The 16575-nt window shown below is 36.5% G+C and overlaps 1 protein-coding gene across 3 annotated transcripts in view; it reads left to right on the top strand.

Annotated features, from left to right (window-relative positions):
• The window catches only part of fam135a (family with sequence similarity 135 member A), a 121471-nt gene extending 105630 nt beyond the window's left edge, over nt 1-15841 (top strand). For all 3 annotated transcript variants that reach the window (XM_073056496.1, XM_073056495.1, XM_073056497.1), the window contains 6 exons: nt 626-717; nt 3677-3774; nt 9852-10003; nt 10737-10847; nt 11949-12062; nt 14068-15841. In XM_073056496.1, the coding sequence (XP_072912597.1) occupies nt 626-717; nt 3677-3774; nt 9852-10003; nt 10737-10847; nt 11949-12062; nt 14068-14273 (773 nt within the window). In that variant the 3' untranslated portion in view covers nt 14274-15841. The remainder of the gene's footprint in view (nt 1-625; nt 718-3676; nt 3775-9851; nt 10004-10736; nt 10848-11948; nt 12063-14067) is intronic.
• The last annotated feature ends 734 nt before the right edge of the window (nt 15842-16575 follow it).

Here is a 16575-nt window from a genome sequence, read left to right as displayed (position 1 = left end):
TTTTTTACCATTGTTGAAGTAAGAGCACTATATTTATTAAACATATTTTCTATTCCATTGAGAAATCATTGTCCTGCAAATTAATCTTTTTTGATTGAAATACTTTAATGATAACATGTGTTGCTCCAAATTGATAAAAACTGGCCAACTTGTTCAAATTCTTTGACAATTTCAGAGCTGAACTGATAGTTTGAAAGTGGATATATGTATATATTTACTTTTGAACAGATTTGTTAATTTCAAATTTATTGTTGGTTCCTGCATCTTCCAGGCAATGGAGAGAGATTAACAATTTATAGCAAATTATTGTGAAGCTGTATAATGTGCTCCTTGATACTTTCCAGATTTATCTTACCTGAAATAATGAAGAGAAATTTGGCACTGATTATTGGGTAGAACAACAAGAAAATATAGATTGCATGATTGATTGGATTAATCTCTTCTTTCACCTGTAATTTGTGCTTCAATGGAATAAATGATTTAGAAAACACAAAAAAAAATCAGTTTATATTGTTCAACTTAAGTTGCAAATTTCTTAAAGCTACAACAAGCTATATTTTGCAAAGAAAAGGTTAGATTTTGTAGTTAAAATTAAGGTATTCGTGTTTCCCTTCCCTATCTTCAGGAAATAGCGCTGACCTGCGTTTGGTAAAAACCTATATTGAACTCGGATTGCCAGGGACCCAAATAGACTTCCTTATGTCAGAGAGGAATCAGGTAACCTTACATCTTGATCTTTATATTCTTCAAAAGAAAACATTAGGAAAATAGACTGGTGATTCTCCATGTTGATGATCAGAGATATTTTATTAAAATGTTATAATCCAGTAGATTTTCTGAATCAGTTGAACCATTAGTGAATAACACATAAAATGCTGGAGGAACTAGCATCCGAGCATGGAAATGAACAGTTGACATTTCGAGCTGAGATCTTTCAGAGACAAAAGATCCTTCAAAGCCTGATGGTTTTGTTTGTTAATTTTCCTCCATAGATGCTGCTTAGCTTTCTGAGTTTCTCCAGCATTTTTTGTGTGTTGCTTCAGATTTCCAGCGTTGGACTAAATGTGAAATTTGAAACATCAGTGATATGAACATGGACAAACATTTGGTTCTAACTTTCTAACTTTCAATTAACTAGTTAGCTTAAGTTAGTTAATATTTTGGTCTTGTTTGAAATGTACATTTTTGATCTGAATTATAATCCTCAAGAACAAATATGTAACCTATTTGAGGACAGAAAGGATGGGACAAAAGTAAGGGAAAGGGAGACTCAAAGAATTGGAGGTCCTGGGAGAGGGAAGGGAACATGAGAGTTGGAGGTCCCACTGAGTGGGTGAGAGCCTTTGTAAATTGGAAGGGAGCACAGCAAACATTACCTGCTGAGCCAAATACCGAACCATCAATTTCCAAATCATCGGATAGTGGTTTATCAGAATTCTACTGTATTATGAGTCATATGAAAAGCAGTCCACCTTTTCTTCTGTTTGGAAGTGGTGATCTTTCCATGTAAAAATGACTTTTGTTAGGGAAATGATTCTTATAGAAATCTGTTCCAGACTGGCAAATATAACAGACATAATTGTGGTGATTGGATCAAATATTTTGCTCTGGCCATTCAGCAGTGCAAAAATTTATGCTGCCCATGTGATCCTGAAGGTTAATGAATTTGAGTTTCTTATTTTTTAAAGAGATGTTGCTAAGGTATGGTCAGCAATACAGTAAGAATACTGAGAACTGGTCATAGAGAGATAGAGTAAGGAAACAGATCCTTTGGCCAGCAAGTAAACACTGATAATCAGTCACCCATTTATGCTAATCCTTCATTAATTTCACTTTTTTTCACTTATTCTCATAAGTTGTCCCAGATTCTATTACTCACTTACACACTAGAGTAATTTACAGTGACCAATTAAACACCAGCCTGCAGGACTTTGGGATGCAGGAGGAAACAAACACCAAGAGGAAATCCATGTGGAAACTCCACATATGCAGAACAGGATGTCAGAATTAAACCAAGATCTCTGGCACAGTGAGGCAGTGGTTCTATGAGCTGTACTATTGTGTAAACCTTTTATTATGGTTTCTACAGCGCTGTGCAAAAAAGTCTTGGGCACATGTAAAAATATTCTGTAAAGTAAAGATACTTTCAAAAATAATGAAATGAAAAGATCCTAAATATCAAAAATACTATAAAGAGCAGTAAACAGTAAAAAAAAAACTAAATCAGATCAATATTTGGTGTGACTACCCTTTGCCTTTAAAACTGCATCAGTTCTCTTAGGTACACTGTTGTGCAGTTTATAACAAAATCAACTGGTAGGTTGTTCCAAGCATCTTGGAAATATTGCCATAGTTCTTCTGCAGATTTTAGCCATCTCACTCGCTTCTGTCTCTCCAGGTAATCCCAGACAGCCTCAATGATGTTGAGATCAGGGCTATGTGGAGGTCATACCATCTGAAACCATATTAAAAAATCTAGGGTGCATAAGACTTGCACTGTACTGTAAATCCCAGATGCAATTCTTTTGAACAAAAATGGAAAATAGAACAGCTGGTAGAACTGCTGCTTCAAAACTCCATTGATTCTAGTTCAAGCTGACTTCCAGCACTGTCTTCATGAAGTTTGCATATTTTTTCTATGAGGACATGGGTTTCTTCCACATTATCCTACTTACATCCACATTCCAAAGAAATTTCGTTTGGTAAGTTAATTGGCCACTGTAAATAATCTCTAGTGCAGGTGAGTGGTAGAATTTGAGGAGTGGGAGAGCAAGATAGTTGATGGGGAGAATGAAATATGTTGGGATAGGATTGTTGAAAATAATCTGTGCTTGATGATCACTGAACTCTGGGTCAACGGGTCTTTCTATGTTGTTTCTCTGTCGAAGTCTGAAATTTCTGGAGATACTCAGCAGGTGAGGCAAGAAAAATAGAATTAATATTTCAGGTTTGGTCTTTCTGAAGAAACATTAATATTGTTTTTCTCTCTCTAGAGGTACCACCTTATCTGGTGCATTATGTGCTTTTGTGTTTCAGATTTTTATTGCTGTATTTCTTTTAAGTATATCTTAAAATAATGGTTGCAATATGCTCATATAAGTAATTTGTCAAAGGAGTGCAGAGTTTTCAGACTTGTTGGAGTCCTGTGCATCAGCTTAAGCATTTAAGTAGGCCTTTTAATTATTTCCAAATGCCTAACTGCAGTTAGTTGTATATATTATAGAAAATGTAATCATAAAGTGACAAACTAACAACAATAATAGTTTAAAGTCATTTTTTCTTGTTTGTTTCTCTCTTTTCATTGGTTTCCCTCTATGTAGTGATTTACTTCACTGTACCAAAAACAAGGAATTAATAAAATACTGGGGGAAAGGAAAGACTTCGTTTTCCCTAAGGGAAAAGTCAAGGAAAACCATTTGACATGTCTTTGGGAGATTGCTGTTGTATAACTTTTTGGCAGAGAACACATTCCAATAACCACATTTCAGGATCAAAATCCTGTCTACAGACTTTACACCATTTGACTTCTGACTTCCAATTTAGCTGATTTTTATCAAAATCTTGATTATGATTATAGCACCCTTTAAGTTTTATTAGGAATACTTTTGGACAACACCTTCATTAACATTCTCTGCCACTAAAGTTTATTTTCCTTTATTTACCTTTCCTTTCATAGAATGACACATTTGCAGACTTCGATTCCATGACTGATCGACTTTTGGATGAAATAATACAATATGTTCAGATTTACAACCTTACAGTTTCCAAAATCAGGTGAGCTGGCAAATGGTGCATGAGGATGCTTAAGGATTAATTTTATTGGTTTTTCCTTGTCCTATAATTTTGCCTTAGCTATTTTAAACTTGTATGTAATCCACATTTGTATGTAATTATAGATTGTGGATTCCATTGAATCAATACCAATAGAATTAAGATTTTGTGCTACCTATTCCCATTTTCACGGGGAATATTCAAGGCTATTAAGTCCCTGCCCACAAAAGTGGTGGCAGCAGGGGTCAAGTGCATGCAGCTGGGATCTAGTAACTCCATGGCGATGTAAAGGTTATGCTGGGGTATACTCAGGAGTAAAATCTGGAGGGCGAAAAGGGAGCATGAGATAGCTTTTGCAGAGATGATTAAGGAGAATCCAGAGAGATTTTATACATACATTAATGGAAAAATTAGGGTGAGAATACGGTCCTAAAGACCAAAGGAGACATCTTTATGTGGAGCTGCAGAAGATAGATAAGGTTCTTAATGAATATTTCTCCTTTTTTTCTGTGGAGAAAAGCAAAGATGAGAGAACTAGGTAAGGTAGTGCTGGACTTTTTAAGATGTATGAAGATAGACAAATCTGTGGGGTCTGATATCAAATAACACTGTGGGAGGCCAGGGAAGAAGTGGGAGCCCTGAGTGAGGTAGGTACACTATCATTAGCTGTGGGTGAGGTGCTGGAACACTGGAGTTGGAATGAATAGCCTGGGAATTATAGACCTAGAAAGCCTAACATTTGCGGTTGGTAAGTTACTGGAGAAGATTCTGAAGGATTAGAATGCCAGAGGTTGATTACAGGTTGTCAGCATAGTTTTGCGCTTAAGAGCTCATGTCTTACAAATTTGGTCAAGTTTTCCCATGAAATGATCAAAAGGATCGATAAGGGCAGCATGTTAGGTAAAACATACAGTATGAACTTCAATAAGGCGTTTGATAACGTCTTATGAAACGTATGGTAGAATACTCAGGAAAGTTAGGTCGTGTAGAATCCAGGGAGATCTTGCTAATTGGATGCATTTAGCTTAATGGTGAGAGGTGATGATGGAAGGTTGTTTGTCAGACCAGAGGCCTGTAGCCAATGGTGTGCCTCATGGGTCAGTGCTGAGCCCACTGTTGTTTGTCAGCCATATCAATGATTTAGGACATAGGAGCACAATTAGGCTATTTGTCCCTTTTTATCTGCTCCAGCATTCCATCATGATTAATTTATTATCCCTCTTAACCACATTCTCCTGCTTTCCTTGACACCCTTATTAATCAAGAACCTATCACCTTCTGCTTGCACTTGGCCTCCAGAGCCATCTATGGCAATGATTTGGATGAGAATTTACAAGACATGGTGAGTAAGTATGCAGATGACACTAAAATAGGTGGTATTGTAAATACTGAAGAAAGTTATTAACAATCAGCAGGATAAGTTGGCTGTGATATTTAATTCAGATAAGTGTGGTGTTTCATATTAGAAAGCCAAATGAAGGTGCAACTTGCATGGTAAACAGTAGGGCCATACGGAGTATCATAGAACTGAATAAGTTGTTCAGGTATATGGTTCTATCAAAATGGAGTCATAAATAGTAGGCAGTTGAAGAAGGCTTTTAGCACCTGGTTTTCAATAGTCAGGGCACTGAGCTTTGAAGTTGAGAATTTACGTTGCAGTTGTACAAGACATTAGTGAAGAAACACTTGGAGTATTGTGCTCAGTTCTGATTAACCTGCTATAGGAAGAATGTTATTAAACTAGAAAGAATGCAGAAAAAAATTACAAGGATGTTCACAGTTGTATGAAATTATGATGTACATAGACAGGATGAATGCATTATGTCTTTCTCAGGATTGGGGAATCAAGATGTAAAGGACATGGGTTTAAAGACCATAAGATATAGGAGCAGGAGTATCTCTATCTCTGCCTTAAATACACCCAATGACTTGGCCTCCACAGCCACTCGTGGCAACAAATTCCACAGATTTACTACCCTCTGACTAAAGTAATTTCTGTGCATCTCAGTTCTAAATGGATATCCGTCAATCCTGAAGTCATGCCCTCTTGTCCTGAAATCCCCTACCGTGGGAAATAACTTTGCCATATCCAATCTGTTCAGGCATTTTAACATTTGGAATGTTTCTATGAGATCCCCCCTCAATTTCCTGAACTCCAGAGAATACAGCCCAAGAGCTGCCAGACGTTCCTCAAATGGTAACCCTTTCATTCCTGGAATCATTCTTGTGAACCTTCTCTGAACCCTCTCCAATGTCAATATATCCTTTCTAAAATAAGGAGCCCAAAACTGCACCCAATACTCCGTGTGGTCTCACAAGTGTCTTATAGAGCTTCAACATCACATCTCTGCTCTTATATTCTATACCTCTAGAATTGAATGCCAACATTGCATTCACCTTCTTCACAACTGACTCAATCTGGAGGTTAACCTTTAGGGTATCTTGCACAGGGATTCCCAAGTCCCTTTGCATCTTTACATTTTGAATTCTCTCCCCATCTAAATAATAGTCTGCCCGTTTATTTCTTCCACCAAAGTGCATGACCATACACTTTCCAACGTTATATTTTTTTGCCACTTCTTTGCCGATTCCCCTAAACTATCTAAGTCTCTCTGCAGTCTCTCTGTTTCCTCAACACTACATACTCCTCCACCTATCTTTGTATCATCGGGAAATTTAGCCACAGATCCATTAATTGCATAGTCCAAGTCATTGACATGCATCATAAAAAACAGTGGTCCCAACACCAAGCCCTATGGAACTCCACTGGTAACCGGCAGCCAGTCAGAATAGGATCCCTTTATTCCCACTCTCAGTTTTCACCCGATCAGGCAATGCTCCACCCATGCTAGCAAATTCCCTGTAATTCCATGGGCTCTTGCTAAGCAGCCTCATGTGTGTCACCTTATCAAAGGCCTTCTGAAAATCCAAGTACAGGTGTCCCCCGTTTTTCGAATGTTCACTTTACGACAACCTGCTGTTACGAAAGACCTACATTAGTACCTGTTTTCGCTAACCAAAGAGGATTTTCGTTTTTACGAAAAAAAGACGCCCGCTTTATATGTGTGTTTACCCCGAGACAGACTACAATGACCGTGAAACCTTGTGCGGGCAGTTGTTTGCGCATGCATGTACGTGCGTAGGTGTGTACGTGCACATCCGTGTATGTGCCGATTTTTTTTTCTCCAAATCGATTTTGGCTCACTGTCTCCCCGATTTTGGTAAGTGAAACTACACCATACATCAGTGGTTCCCAACCTTTTCTACGCCCCACACCCCTGGGAAATGTTTGATTAATGTTCACACCCCCTACAAAAGTAATATCACATTTGAAGTTGAAGAAGTCTAATTTCTCATTTTTGAACCACATACAATACTATGGGTGAACAAGTTAAACTTAAAAAAATAAGCTTTTAACTCAGTGCATAAAATGCAAATATAAATTGAGCAATTAGATTTTAATTTATTCAGAAAAAATTGTAAACAGTAAAATCAATCCCAATTGTGAACATAAAATTCAATGACTTCTTTGCTGCTGCTTCTCATTCATGATTTGGTCAAAACGTGGAACTTTCTTGCTGACTGTGATCCGCAGGTCTGCCTGTGGATTCAGGTGATTCCTAGATTTTGTCTTGATTGACAAAAGAGAACTGAATCCAGATTCACACAAGTATGTTGTTGCAAATGGAATGAGGACACGGAGTGCTTTTCCACCAAGTCTTGGGAACATATCCAGTGCTGCACACCAAAACTCCTCCAAAGTCTTGCTTTCAAATTGCATTTCAAGAGCTCAATTTGTCTGCAAATCAATAAGATCTTCCTTCAGCTCTTCATCATCTGACATTTTCTCCAGATTGTAGGAATATGGATTCATGATCCATTCTTCTGAAATCTTCAGGTCTCTAGCAGCAAAATATCCATCAAACGATTCTGACAGCATTTCCAAATGAGCCACAGTTTCTTCACGCACAATAGGAGGTATGGATCCAGCATCATCAACCATCTCTTCTAGTGAAGGAACATTTGAGAGACTGCCTCTTTCCATCCTTTGACGCCAAAGACGTAACTTTTCTTTGAAGGCATTCAACTTTTCACAAGCCTTCAATATGTTTATCCCTTTTCCTTGAAGAGAAACACTCAGGTCATTCATACGAGTGAAAATATCAGCTAAGTAAGCCAGCATTTGGGCAAATTCCTGTGATTCCATTGCCCCGACCAGATCACATTCACGCTCGTCCAGAAAAACTTTTATTTCTTCCCACAGCTCAAAGAAGCGGGTTAAAGCTTGTCCTCGTGACAACCAATGGACTTCTGTGTGGAAAAGCAAAACTGAATGCTCACTTCCCAGATCCTCACAAAATGATCTGAGCATGTTCAAAGCACACCCCCGATCCAGTTGATGACCTTCACACAAGTATCAAGGATTTTCTTCAAATTTGGAGGCAATGTTTTTCATGCCAAAGCATGCCGATGAAGAAAACAATGGGTAACTTGCAAGTCTGGAATCTCCTTTTTCATCAATGCAGTAAAGCCAGATTTATTTCCAAACATTGCAGGTGCTCCGTCAGTGCACACAGAACCAATGACTTTGATATCTAAATCATGTTTGGCAAAGAGGTCTTTCACCAGCTGCATCACATCCCTTGCAGTTGTGTTTGTTTTCAGATCTTTACAAAACAGGAAATCTTCCTTTACAGCACCATCATTGACATATCTCACTAATGTGATGAGTTGGAGTGTGCTTGGGACAATCGTTACTACCACTTCTCAAGGCACACTGGCAGCTGGCTGAGTGATGACTCGTGACTCGTCACTCAAGGACACACGCCACTCTTTGTCGCACCCCCTGAAATTCCATCTCGCAACCCCTGGGGGTGCGGGCACCCCAGGTTGGGAACCTCTGCCGTACATACAATATTTCTACTTAATATAGGGTGTATATTTATCGTATCATTCCTGCTTTTACTATATGTTAATGTTATTTTAGGTTTTATGTGTTATTTGGTATGATTTGGTAGGTTATTTTTTGGGTCTGGGAATGCTCAAAAAATTTTCCCCATATAAACTAATGTTAATTGCTTCTTCGCTTTACAACATTTCGGTTTACAAACAGTTTCATAGGAACGCTGTACCTTCGGATTGCGGGGGAATCCTGTACACCACATCTATTGCAGTAGGTTAGTCAGGCAGTATTTTCCTTTCAGGATACCATGCTGGTTTTGGCCTATCTTTTTATGTGCCTCCAGGTACTTCATAATCTCATCCCTAGCAATCGATTCCAACAACTTCCCAACCACTGATGTCAGGCTAACAGGTCTATAGTTTCCTTTCTGCTGCCTCCCACTCTTCTTAAATAGCAGAGTAGCATTTGCAATTTTCCAGTCATCTGGTACAATGCCAGAATCTATTGACTCTTGAAAGATCATTGTTAATGCCTCTGCAATCTCTCCAGCTACTTCCCTCAGAACCCATCAGGTCCAGGAGATTTATCCACCCTCAGACCATTAAGCTTACTGAGCACTTTCTCAGTTGTAATTTTCACTGCACATACTTCACTTCCCTCACACTCTTGAATGTCCAGTATATTACAGGTGTCTTCCACTGTGAAGACTGATGCAAAGTACAAATTCAGCTCCTCTGCCATCCCTGCGTCTCTCATTACAATATCTCCAATGTCATTTTCTATAGGTCCTATATCTACCCTCAACTCTCTTTTACCCTTAAAATACTTGAAAAAGCTTTTAGTATCTTCTTTGATATTAGTGGCCAGCTTCTTTTCATAATTCATCTTTCTTTTCATAATTCATCTTTCCCTTCCTAATGATCTTCTAGTTTCCTTCTGCAAGTTTTTAGAAGTGTAAATTTATGTGATTCTAGCTTACAAAGGAATACTACATAGATCCAATTGGTAAACCAAGTATTAGTGTTCTTTTTCTGAAAGATGTTGGTGATCCATTGGTATTCCTGCAATTGAGAAAGTGCATACTTTTTTAATCATAGAATAATTATGTTTTGAAATATTTTGTTTAACTTCCAGTCATCTATTTGCACTTCTCTTCCTCTCCTTCCCATTCTCACAGCTTTATAGGACACTCTTTAGGTAATTTAATCATTCGATCAGTACTTACAAGACAAAGATTTAAATTTTACTTAAACAAATTGCACACGTTCCTTTCTTTGTCTGGACCTCATCTTGGGACCTTGTACAACAGCAGCGCACTTGTCAATACAGGTAAGCAAACAGACTGTAATTGTGTGATACCTTCAGAATAACCAAATTTCATAAAATTTTATTTTATTTATGGTAAATGTTTCTAATATGTACACCATCTGTAGGATAACTGATTAACAAAAAGCAAATGTGGCAGGTTCATATCATGAATGGGATTTCTTCATCAAAACTAGAATGCAAATGTATGATAGATTTATGTCTTTCAAATACAGCAACTGCAGACATCTTCTGGCACCTATCTTTAAATAAGATAGAAGAAATATTAGCAAATTCCTCATGTTCAGGGCGAACATAGATACTGAACCATCAAGATTAATTTCCGGTCATTGTCTGACAATTTGATGCACTCTAGTCCTCTGTTTTGCTGTCCATTAATAAACATTAATAGGAATTTGGGTATCACTTTATGGCAAACTATATGTTCATGATACAACAATAATGGAATTGTTGACTAAACAAATCAATCAAACTTCATCAGTTTGTTCCCAGTCGCCTACAAATGACACAGTGAAATACTAGTAGAGAATTTTGTGGTTTTGTGATGTAGTTTTCCTTCAAAGCATGCTGTACTTACCATGTTAGTTTATATGATATTCATAATAAAGGAACATGCTTTTAAAAATTGATGGACACTCAATCAGTTTGAAATCCTGATTATGACTTTTCGGAATTTATGTACATTCTTTTGCATTAATTGTCTTTTAATGTCTTGTTGCATTATTTTCATAACCAGGACTCTGGTTTATGCAGAAGTGGAAGAAATCTGGGTCCCTACTGCAGCTGACTTGTCGAGATCATTCTGATCCTCGTCAAACTTTTCTATACAAACTCAGTAAGAAAACTGGTAAGTGTTGCAGTAATGCTATTTTTACTTGTTTATTGTCTGCATAACTTGATGGATTGCAAGAGCTTTGGAACAATAAAGTGATTTTATTTGCACTTGATCCCATTACCTACAAAGTAGGGAGCATCTAAAATTTATGTCACATTTATCTTCGGTAAAAGAATTTAACAATACTAATGTCTCATGTTATTACAAAAATTTTGTTACTGCTTTTTCTCTTGTACTACCTCAATATCTATTTGGATGGTGAAAGTTTTCAGTCAGTGCATATGACAACACTAAACCAATTTCCTGATTTCCCAATTTACCAAATTGAATACATGTCAATTGAATATAAATAAAATGCAGAATACCAAAATTATTCACCAATGGATTATAAAAAAAGCTTCCTAAAAAACAAATTCATCTCTTCACTGCTTTTTTGTACACTTTTAATATATGAAAATAATGTTTTTCTGAAAATTCTGAAGGAAATGTTCATGATTGATTTTCATGTAAGTCAATTCTGAATTTTATTTTTATCTTTCATGTATTTGACTGTGTCTCCACAATTTTGTGTTCTGATCCGATCTGCAAATATTTGAGTATTATCTTCTTTATGATTCAATGAACATTAATCTGACATCACCTGGAACTATTCAAAATATCCATTTCACTATCTTAACAGAAAAATTTTAAAATGGAGTTGCTGGAAATTTGAAATAAAAGCAGAAAATGCTGGAAACCCACCAGCAGGTCAGGCAGTATTCCTAGAAAGAGAAAGAATTATTGTTTCAGATGTGCGACCCTTCATCAAAACAGCACAGCCCAGAGAGTGCACTTTTCTATTTATGCATTTGAGTGAGAGGAGTTCCTTGTTTCCATTGGAAATCAGTATAAAATCATCTCTGGCATCAAACTTATGGCACTTGTATGTGTTCACTTTGCAATTAATGTGATGTTCATTTCTGTTTTTAGCTTCTACTGACTTAATTGGACTAATTTGAACTGACTTTTTAATCACACTATAACCAAAAATGTTATTTGCCAGCATGGTTTTGTGCTAAACTGAATACAGTGGAAGTTCTTGTTCTAATGACAGTCTTAACTTGAATATTCAAGGTCTCCATTACTTCAAAAATGTGGTATTAGTTGGCTCGCTACAAGATCGTTATGTCCCTTACCATTCTGCTCGAATTGAGATGTGCAAAACTGCTTTAAAGGATAAACAGTCAGGTAAGAATTAATACCTGACAATTGTCACTACTAATAGGCATTTACTGAAGATAATTAAACTTGTTTTGAGGATTCCCATCCTCTTAGACCATGAGACATAGGAGCAGAATTAGGCCATTCGGCCCACTGAGTTCACTCTACCATTCCATCATGACTAAGTTATTATCTCTCTTAAACCCATTCTTCTGCCTTCTCCCCATATACCCATTGACTTAGTTTCCACAGCCATCTGAAACAATGAATTCCACAGATTCACCACCCTCTGACTTTAAAAAAATCCATATCTTGGATTTTACTTTTCTTTTTGTTATAAGAAAATTGAAAGTCAAAAGAATTCATTGTGTATAAAATAGTGTATACCTTGTCAGGGCAGGTTGTGCAAAGTTGTCAGAATCAGATTTTTTACTAATGTCTTGTATTAGATGAAGTTTATTATTTTGTAGCAGCAGTATAGTGCAGACGCAAAATTACTATAAATTACAACAAATAAATAGTGCAAAACAAAGGAATAATGAGGTACCTGGACTGTTCAGAAATCTGATAGCAGGGGAAAAGTTGTTTCTGAATCATTGAGTTTGGATCTTCAGGCTCCCCTCCCTCCCTTGACAGTAGTAACAAGAAGAGGACATGCTCCAGACGGTGGGTCCTTAGTGATGCATGCCATCCCTTGAAGATGTCCTCAGTGGGGGCGGGAGGGTTGTGTCAGTGACGAAGTATCTTGCAATTCTGAGCATTGGAGCCTCTTTACTAGGTCGTGGTACGCCAGTCAGAATACTTTCCATAATATAATTCATAAGAATCTTTGGTGACATACCAAATCTCCTAAAAAATCTAATGAATTAGAGTCGTTGGTCTGCCTTCTTTGCGACTGCATCAATGCATTGGGCCCAGGATAGATCTTCTGAGATGCTGACATCCAAGAACTTAAAGCTGCTCACCTTTTCCACTGCTGGACCCTCAACAAGGACTAGTGTGTTTTCTCCTGACTTCCCCTTCCTGAAGTCCAAAGTCAATGGCTTGGTCGCAGTTTGTACATGATCAGTTTACATGTGTATACTATATGCAGTATAATCAGGCATTGTATAGTACACCACTAAGGATTTTTAAATGTTTAAAACATAAAATATTACAGCACAGGAATTGGCCCTTCAGCCCACAAAGTCTGCATCAAACTCAGTGCTGAATTAAACGAATTACCTTCTGCCTATACATGATCCAAATCCATCAATTCCTGAAATATTCATTTGTTGAAATCAGCCTTATTATGCAAACTATTTGTTTCCGCTTCCACCACTCTTCCAGCAGCCCACACCAGGCACTACTGTGGTACTCCATGTAAAATACTGCTCTCTGTGGGTGCCATAGTCCATAACGGCTTCTGCGATATTATTAATGCTGGGGGCATCGGAGTTTAGAGTTCGATCCCAGCATCCTCGGTTAAGGAGTCTATACGTCCTCCCCATGGATGCATGTATTTTCTGTGAGTCCTCTTATTTCTCCCACAGTCCAAAGATGTACTGAGTAGGGTAATTGGTCATTGTAAATTGTCCCATGATTAGGTTAGGGTTAAATCGGGGTTATCGGGGATTTCTGGGTGGTGAAGCTCAAAGGGTTGGAAAAGCCTATTCTGCTCGGTAAATAAAATAAGATAAAAACTTTCCATCCTCTCACATTAAATACTCGTAATCTAAGTAGTTGACATTATTATTCTGGGAAAAAGATTCTGTCTACCCTATCTATGCCTCTCATAATTTAATAAACTTCATTCAGGCATCCCTTCAATTTCAGCACTCCGGAGAAAATTACCAGAGTTCACATGCCCTCTCATCCAGGTATCATTCTGGTAAACCTCTTCTTTACCCTTTTCAAAGATTCCACATCCTTCCTGTAATGGTACAACCACAGTATTGCATTATACATCAAGTGCAATCTAATCAAACTTTTATATAGCTGCAACATGGCATTTCTGTGTTTAGTATTTATTCCTGATCTCTTTATTTTATAGGTCCAGTATATGCTGAGATGATCCAAAATCTTCTTTCACCAGTTTTGGAAAATAAGGAATGTAATTTGGTCCGATATGATGTCATCCATGCATTACCCAACACAGCTAACTCGTTAATAGGACGAGCAGCTCACATTGCTGTTCTTGATTCAGAAATCTTTTTAGAGAAGTTTTTTCTGGTTGCGGGCCTTAAATACTTTCAGTAAGAATGTGTGCCATAAACTTTTACCTCTTTATTCAAAGAAACACATGTGATCACAGAACATAGTCTCTGCCTAAAAAGACTATTTGTACAATTTTGTATTAAAAAACAATTTACATTGTTTTTGAGGTTCGTTAAAAGGTCCGAATATGTTTTTGCCTGTTGGTTTGTGCTGTGCAATACCAATTTTATATTTTTATTGGTCTTATGTACTTACTTCTGTTGTGTTTTTCTGTATTTTTCAGAAATTTTATTTTGCCTTTTTAAGTATCAGTTAATAGTTGAAATTATCAGAGTGCACTGTTTATATTTTTATTTTCTAATTTTTTAAAGTTATTATTCAATGATTAAGTTAGAAGTAAAACATTAATTTAATTCATGACTTCCAAAGAAGCATTCTCATATAATCTATTGGGAGCCTGTTGTATGTTTCATTCGTTAACACAGACTTTAGCAACTGGAAACCCTGTAAAAAGCTGCTATATATTTATAGATTTTTAACTTCGCTCAACTTAGGAAAATTACAGATATGTTTTTCATTTCATGCAGTCTTGCTGCATGGACCAAAATTTCTTATTCATACATTCATAAATGTGTATATTTTATCACTGTCCAGTTTTAAACCATTTCACAAATGTCTGCAATACATTTTTATACAGAAAACATTCTACAAATTTTAACCATACCTGTGGAGCATTAGTACCTTTTCTACTGCTGAAGTGGAAAGACTTTTTTGCAATGGAACTTTTAGAACTGAAGTTACTATTTTCAAATCTTATAATATTCTGTACATTGACTTGAACTTTTCACTGTCATGCCAATCTGATAAATGTTGAATTGAAATGATTTTTACCGCATGATGGTATAAATTGAACACAATGAGCCCAGCATATACAAAGGATTTAAGTAAATACATTTTGTGAGGTTAATAGTGAAAAGCCTATATTTTAACTTTAGTTTATTGAACCACCTGATTACTAAGATTCATATATGTCTATCTATTCTTAGACATTCACTAAAAAGTTATCCTTTGTAATAATCATATTTTAAAATTATATGAAAATGTGTGACAGTAAGAAGTCATTTTATTGTGGCTTCTGTGACTGGAGAGCTGTACTGCATGTGATATTACTGGTTGTAATATGTCAGTATTGCATCAGCTTGGCAAGGGCAAGAGCTGCAAGATTGAAGTAGTCAAATAATTTATTGTTAACATTTTTTTTAAATTGTGACAATTGGACATGTTTCACTCTAATTTCTGAGGAAAAACTTCCAGTTAATTTATTTAGATTATCCTGGTTAACAATATAACATTATTATTGGTTACGGTTATATATGAGACAATGCCAAGTAAAAAGGCATGTGGTGCTGTTACACGTGCTTTTAATAAATTTATTTTGAATTTTTATTGAAACACTACATCCTTTTAAGAAGGCATGTCATTTGTCTGTAGTCTTATTTTCAAATACCTACAATGCATAAGCAATGATCATTGTACCAGCAGCAGTTAAATATTAAAAAAAATGTATATTACTGTACTGTGCAAATTAAATCTTTCTTTTGTATTTTTCATTTCCATATCTAACTTTGCTTTCTTTAAAATCCACAAGCTTTTTGATTTTCCTGCAAGAGGGAGATCAGTGACTTTACACCAGCAGTGATGCCATCTTTGGTGCAAGTTGACAACTTCACGTTTTCTGTATTTTCTGTATCAGAATTAATGGAGCCAGTGACCACTTAAGTTTTCAGTGTAGATTATCACTGTAATGTGTTTCCAGTTCTCATATTTAAAAAAAACAGGATCAGGGCATATCTGATAAAAGCCAGTAAGATTGGGACATTTATCTCCAAAATAAGTTTGAGAGGTGGACATCTTTAAAATTAAAAAAAGGTATTTAGGGATTTGGCTCGTGAGTACATTCAAATGGAACCATTGAAGTTAATGGTATTGATGCACTTAGAGGGAAGTTAGAAAACATACTTTGGAGACATGACATGAATATAATATGCTAAGAAGAAAAAAAGATGGAAGAATGCTTGCAGCTAGGCTATTCCTGTGCTGTAAATTTGTAACTGCTGGAGAATGTTACCAGATCTCAGGTAACCCAGGAAATTTCTCCTTTATTAAAAAATAGTTTGCTTGAATATTGATATTTTCACCTTCTTAGAACATCCCAAAGTGCTTTACAACCATTGAAGGGCTTTTAAAGTGTAACTGTTGTAATGTTGAAAAGCAATGCAACCAATTTCTGCACAGCAATAATTATTCCCATAGAAATATGATTTGCTTGTGGGAGTTTCTAGTT

The sequence above is a fragment of the Hemitrygon akajei genome, chromosome 9, assembly GCF_048418815.1.
Source record: "Hemitrygon akajei chromosome 9, sHemAka1.3, whole genome shotgun sequence".
Classification (NCBI taxonomy): Eukaryota; Metazoa; Chordata; class Chondrichthyes; order Myliobatiformes; family Dasyatidae; genus Hemitrygon; species Hemitrygon akajei.
Note: the sequence above shows the minus strand (reverse complement) of the source record. Positions and strands in the feature narration are given on the sequence as shown.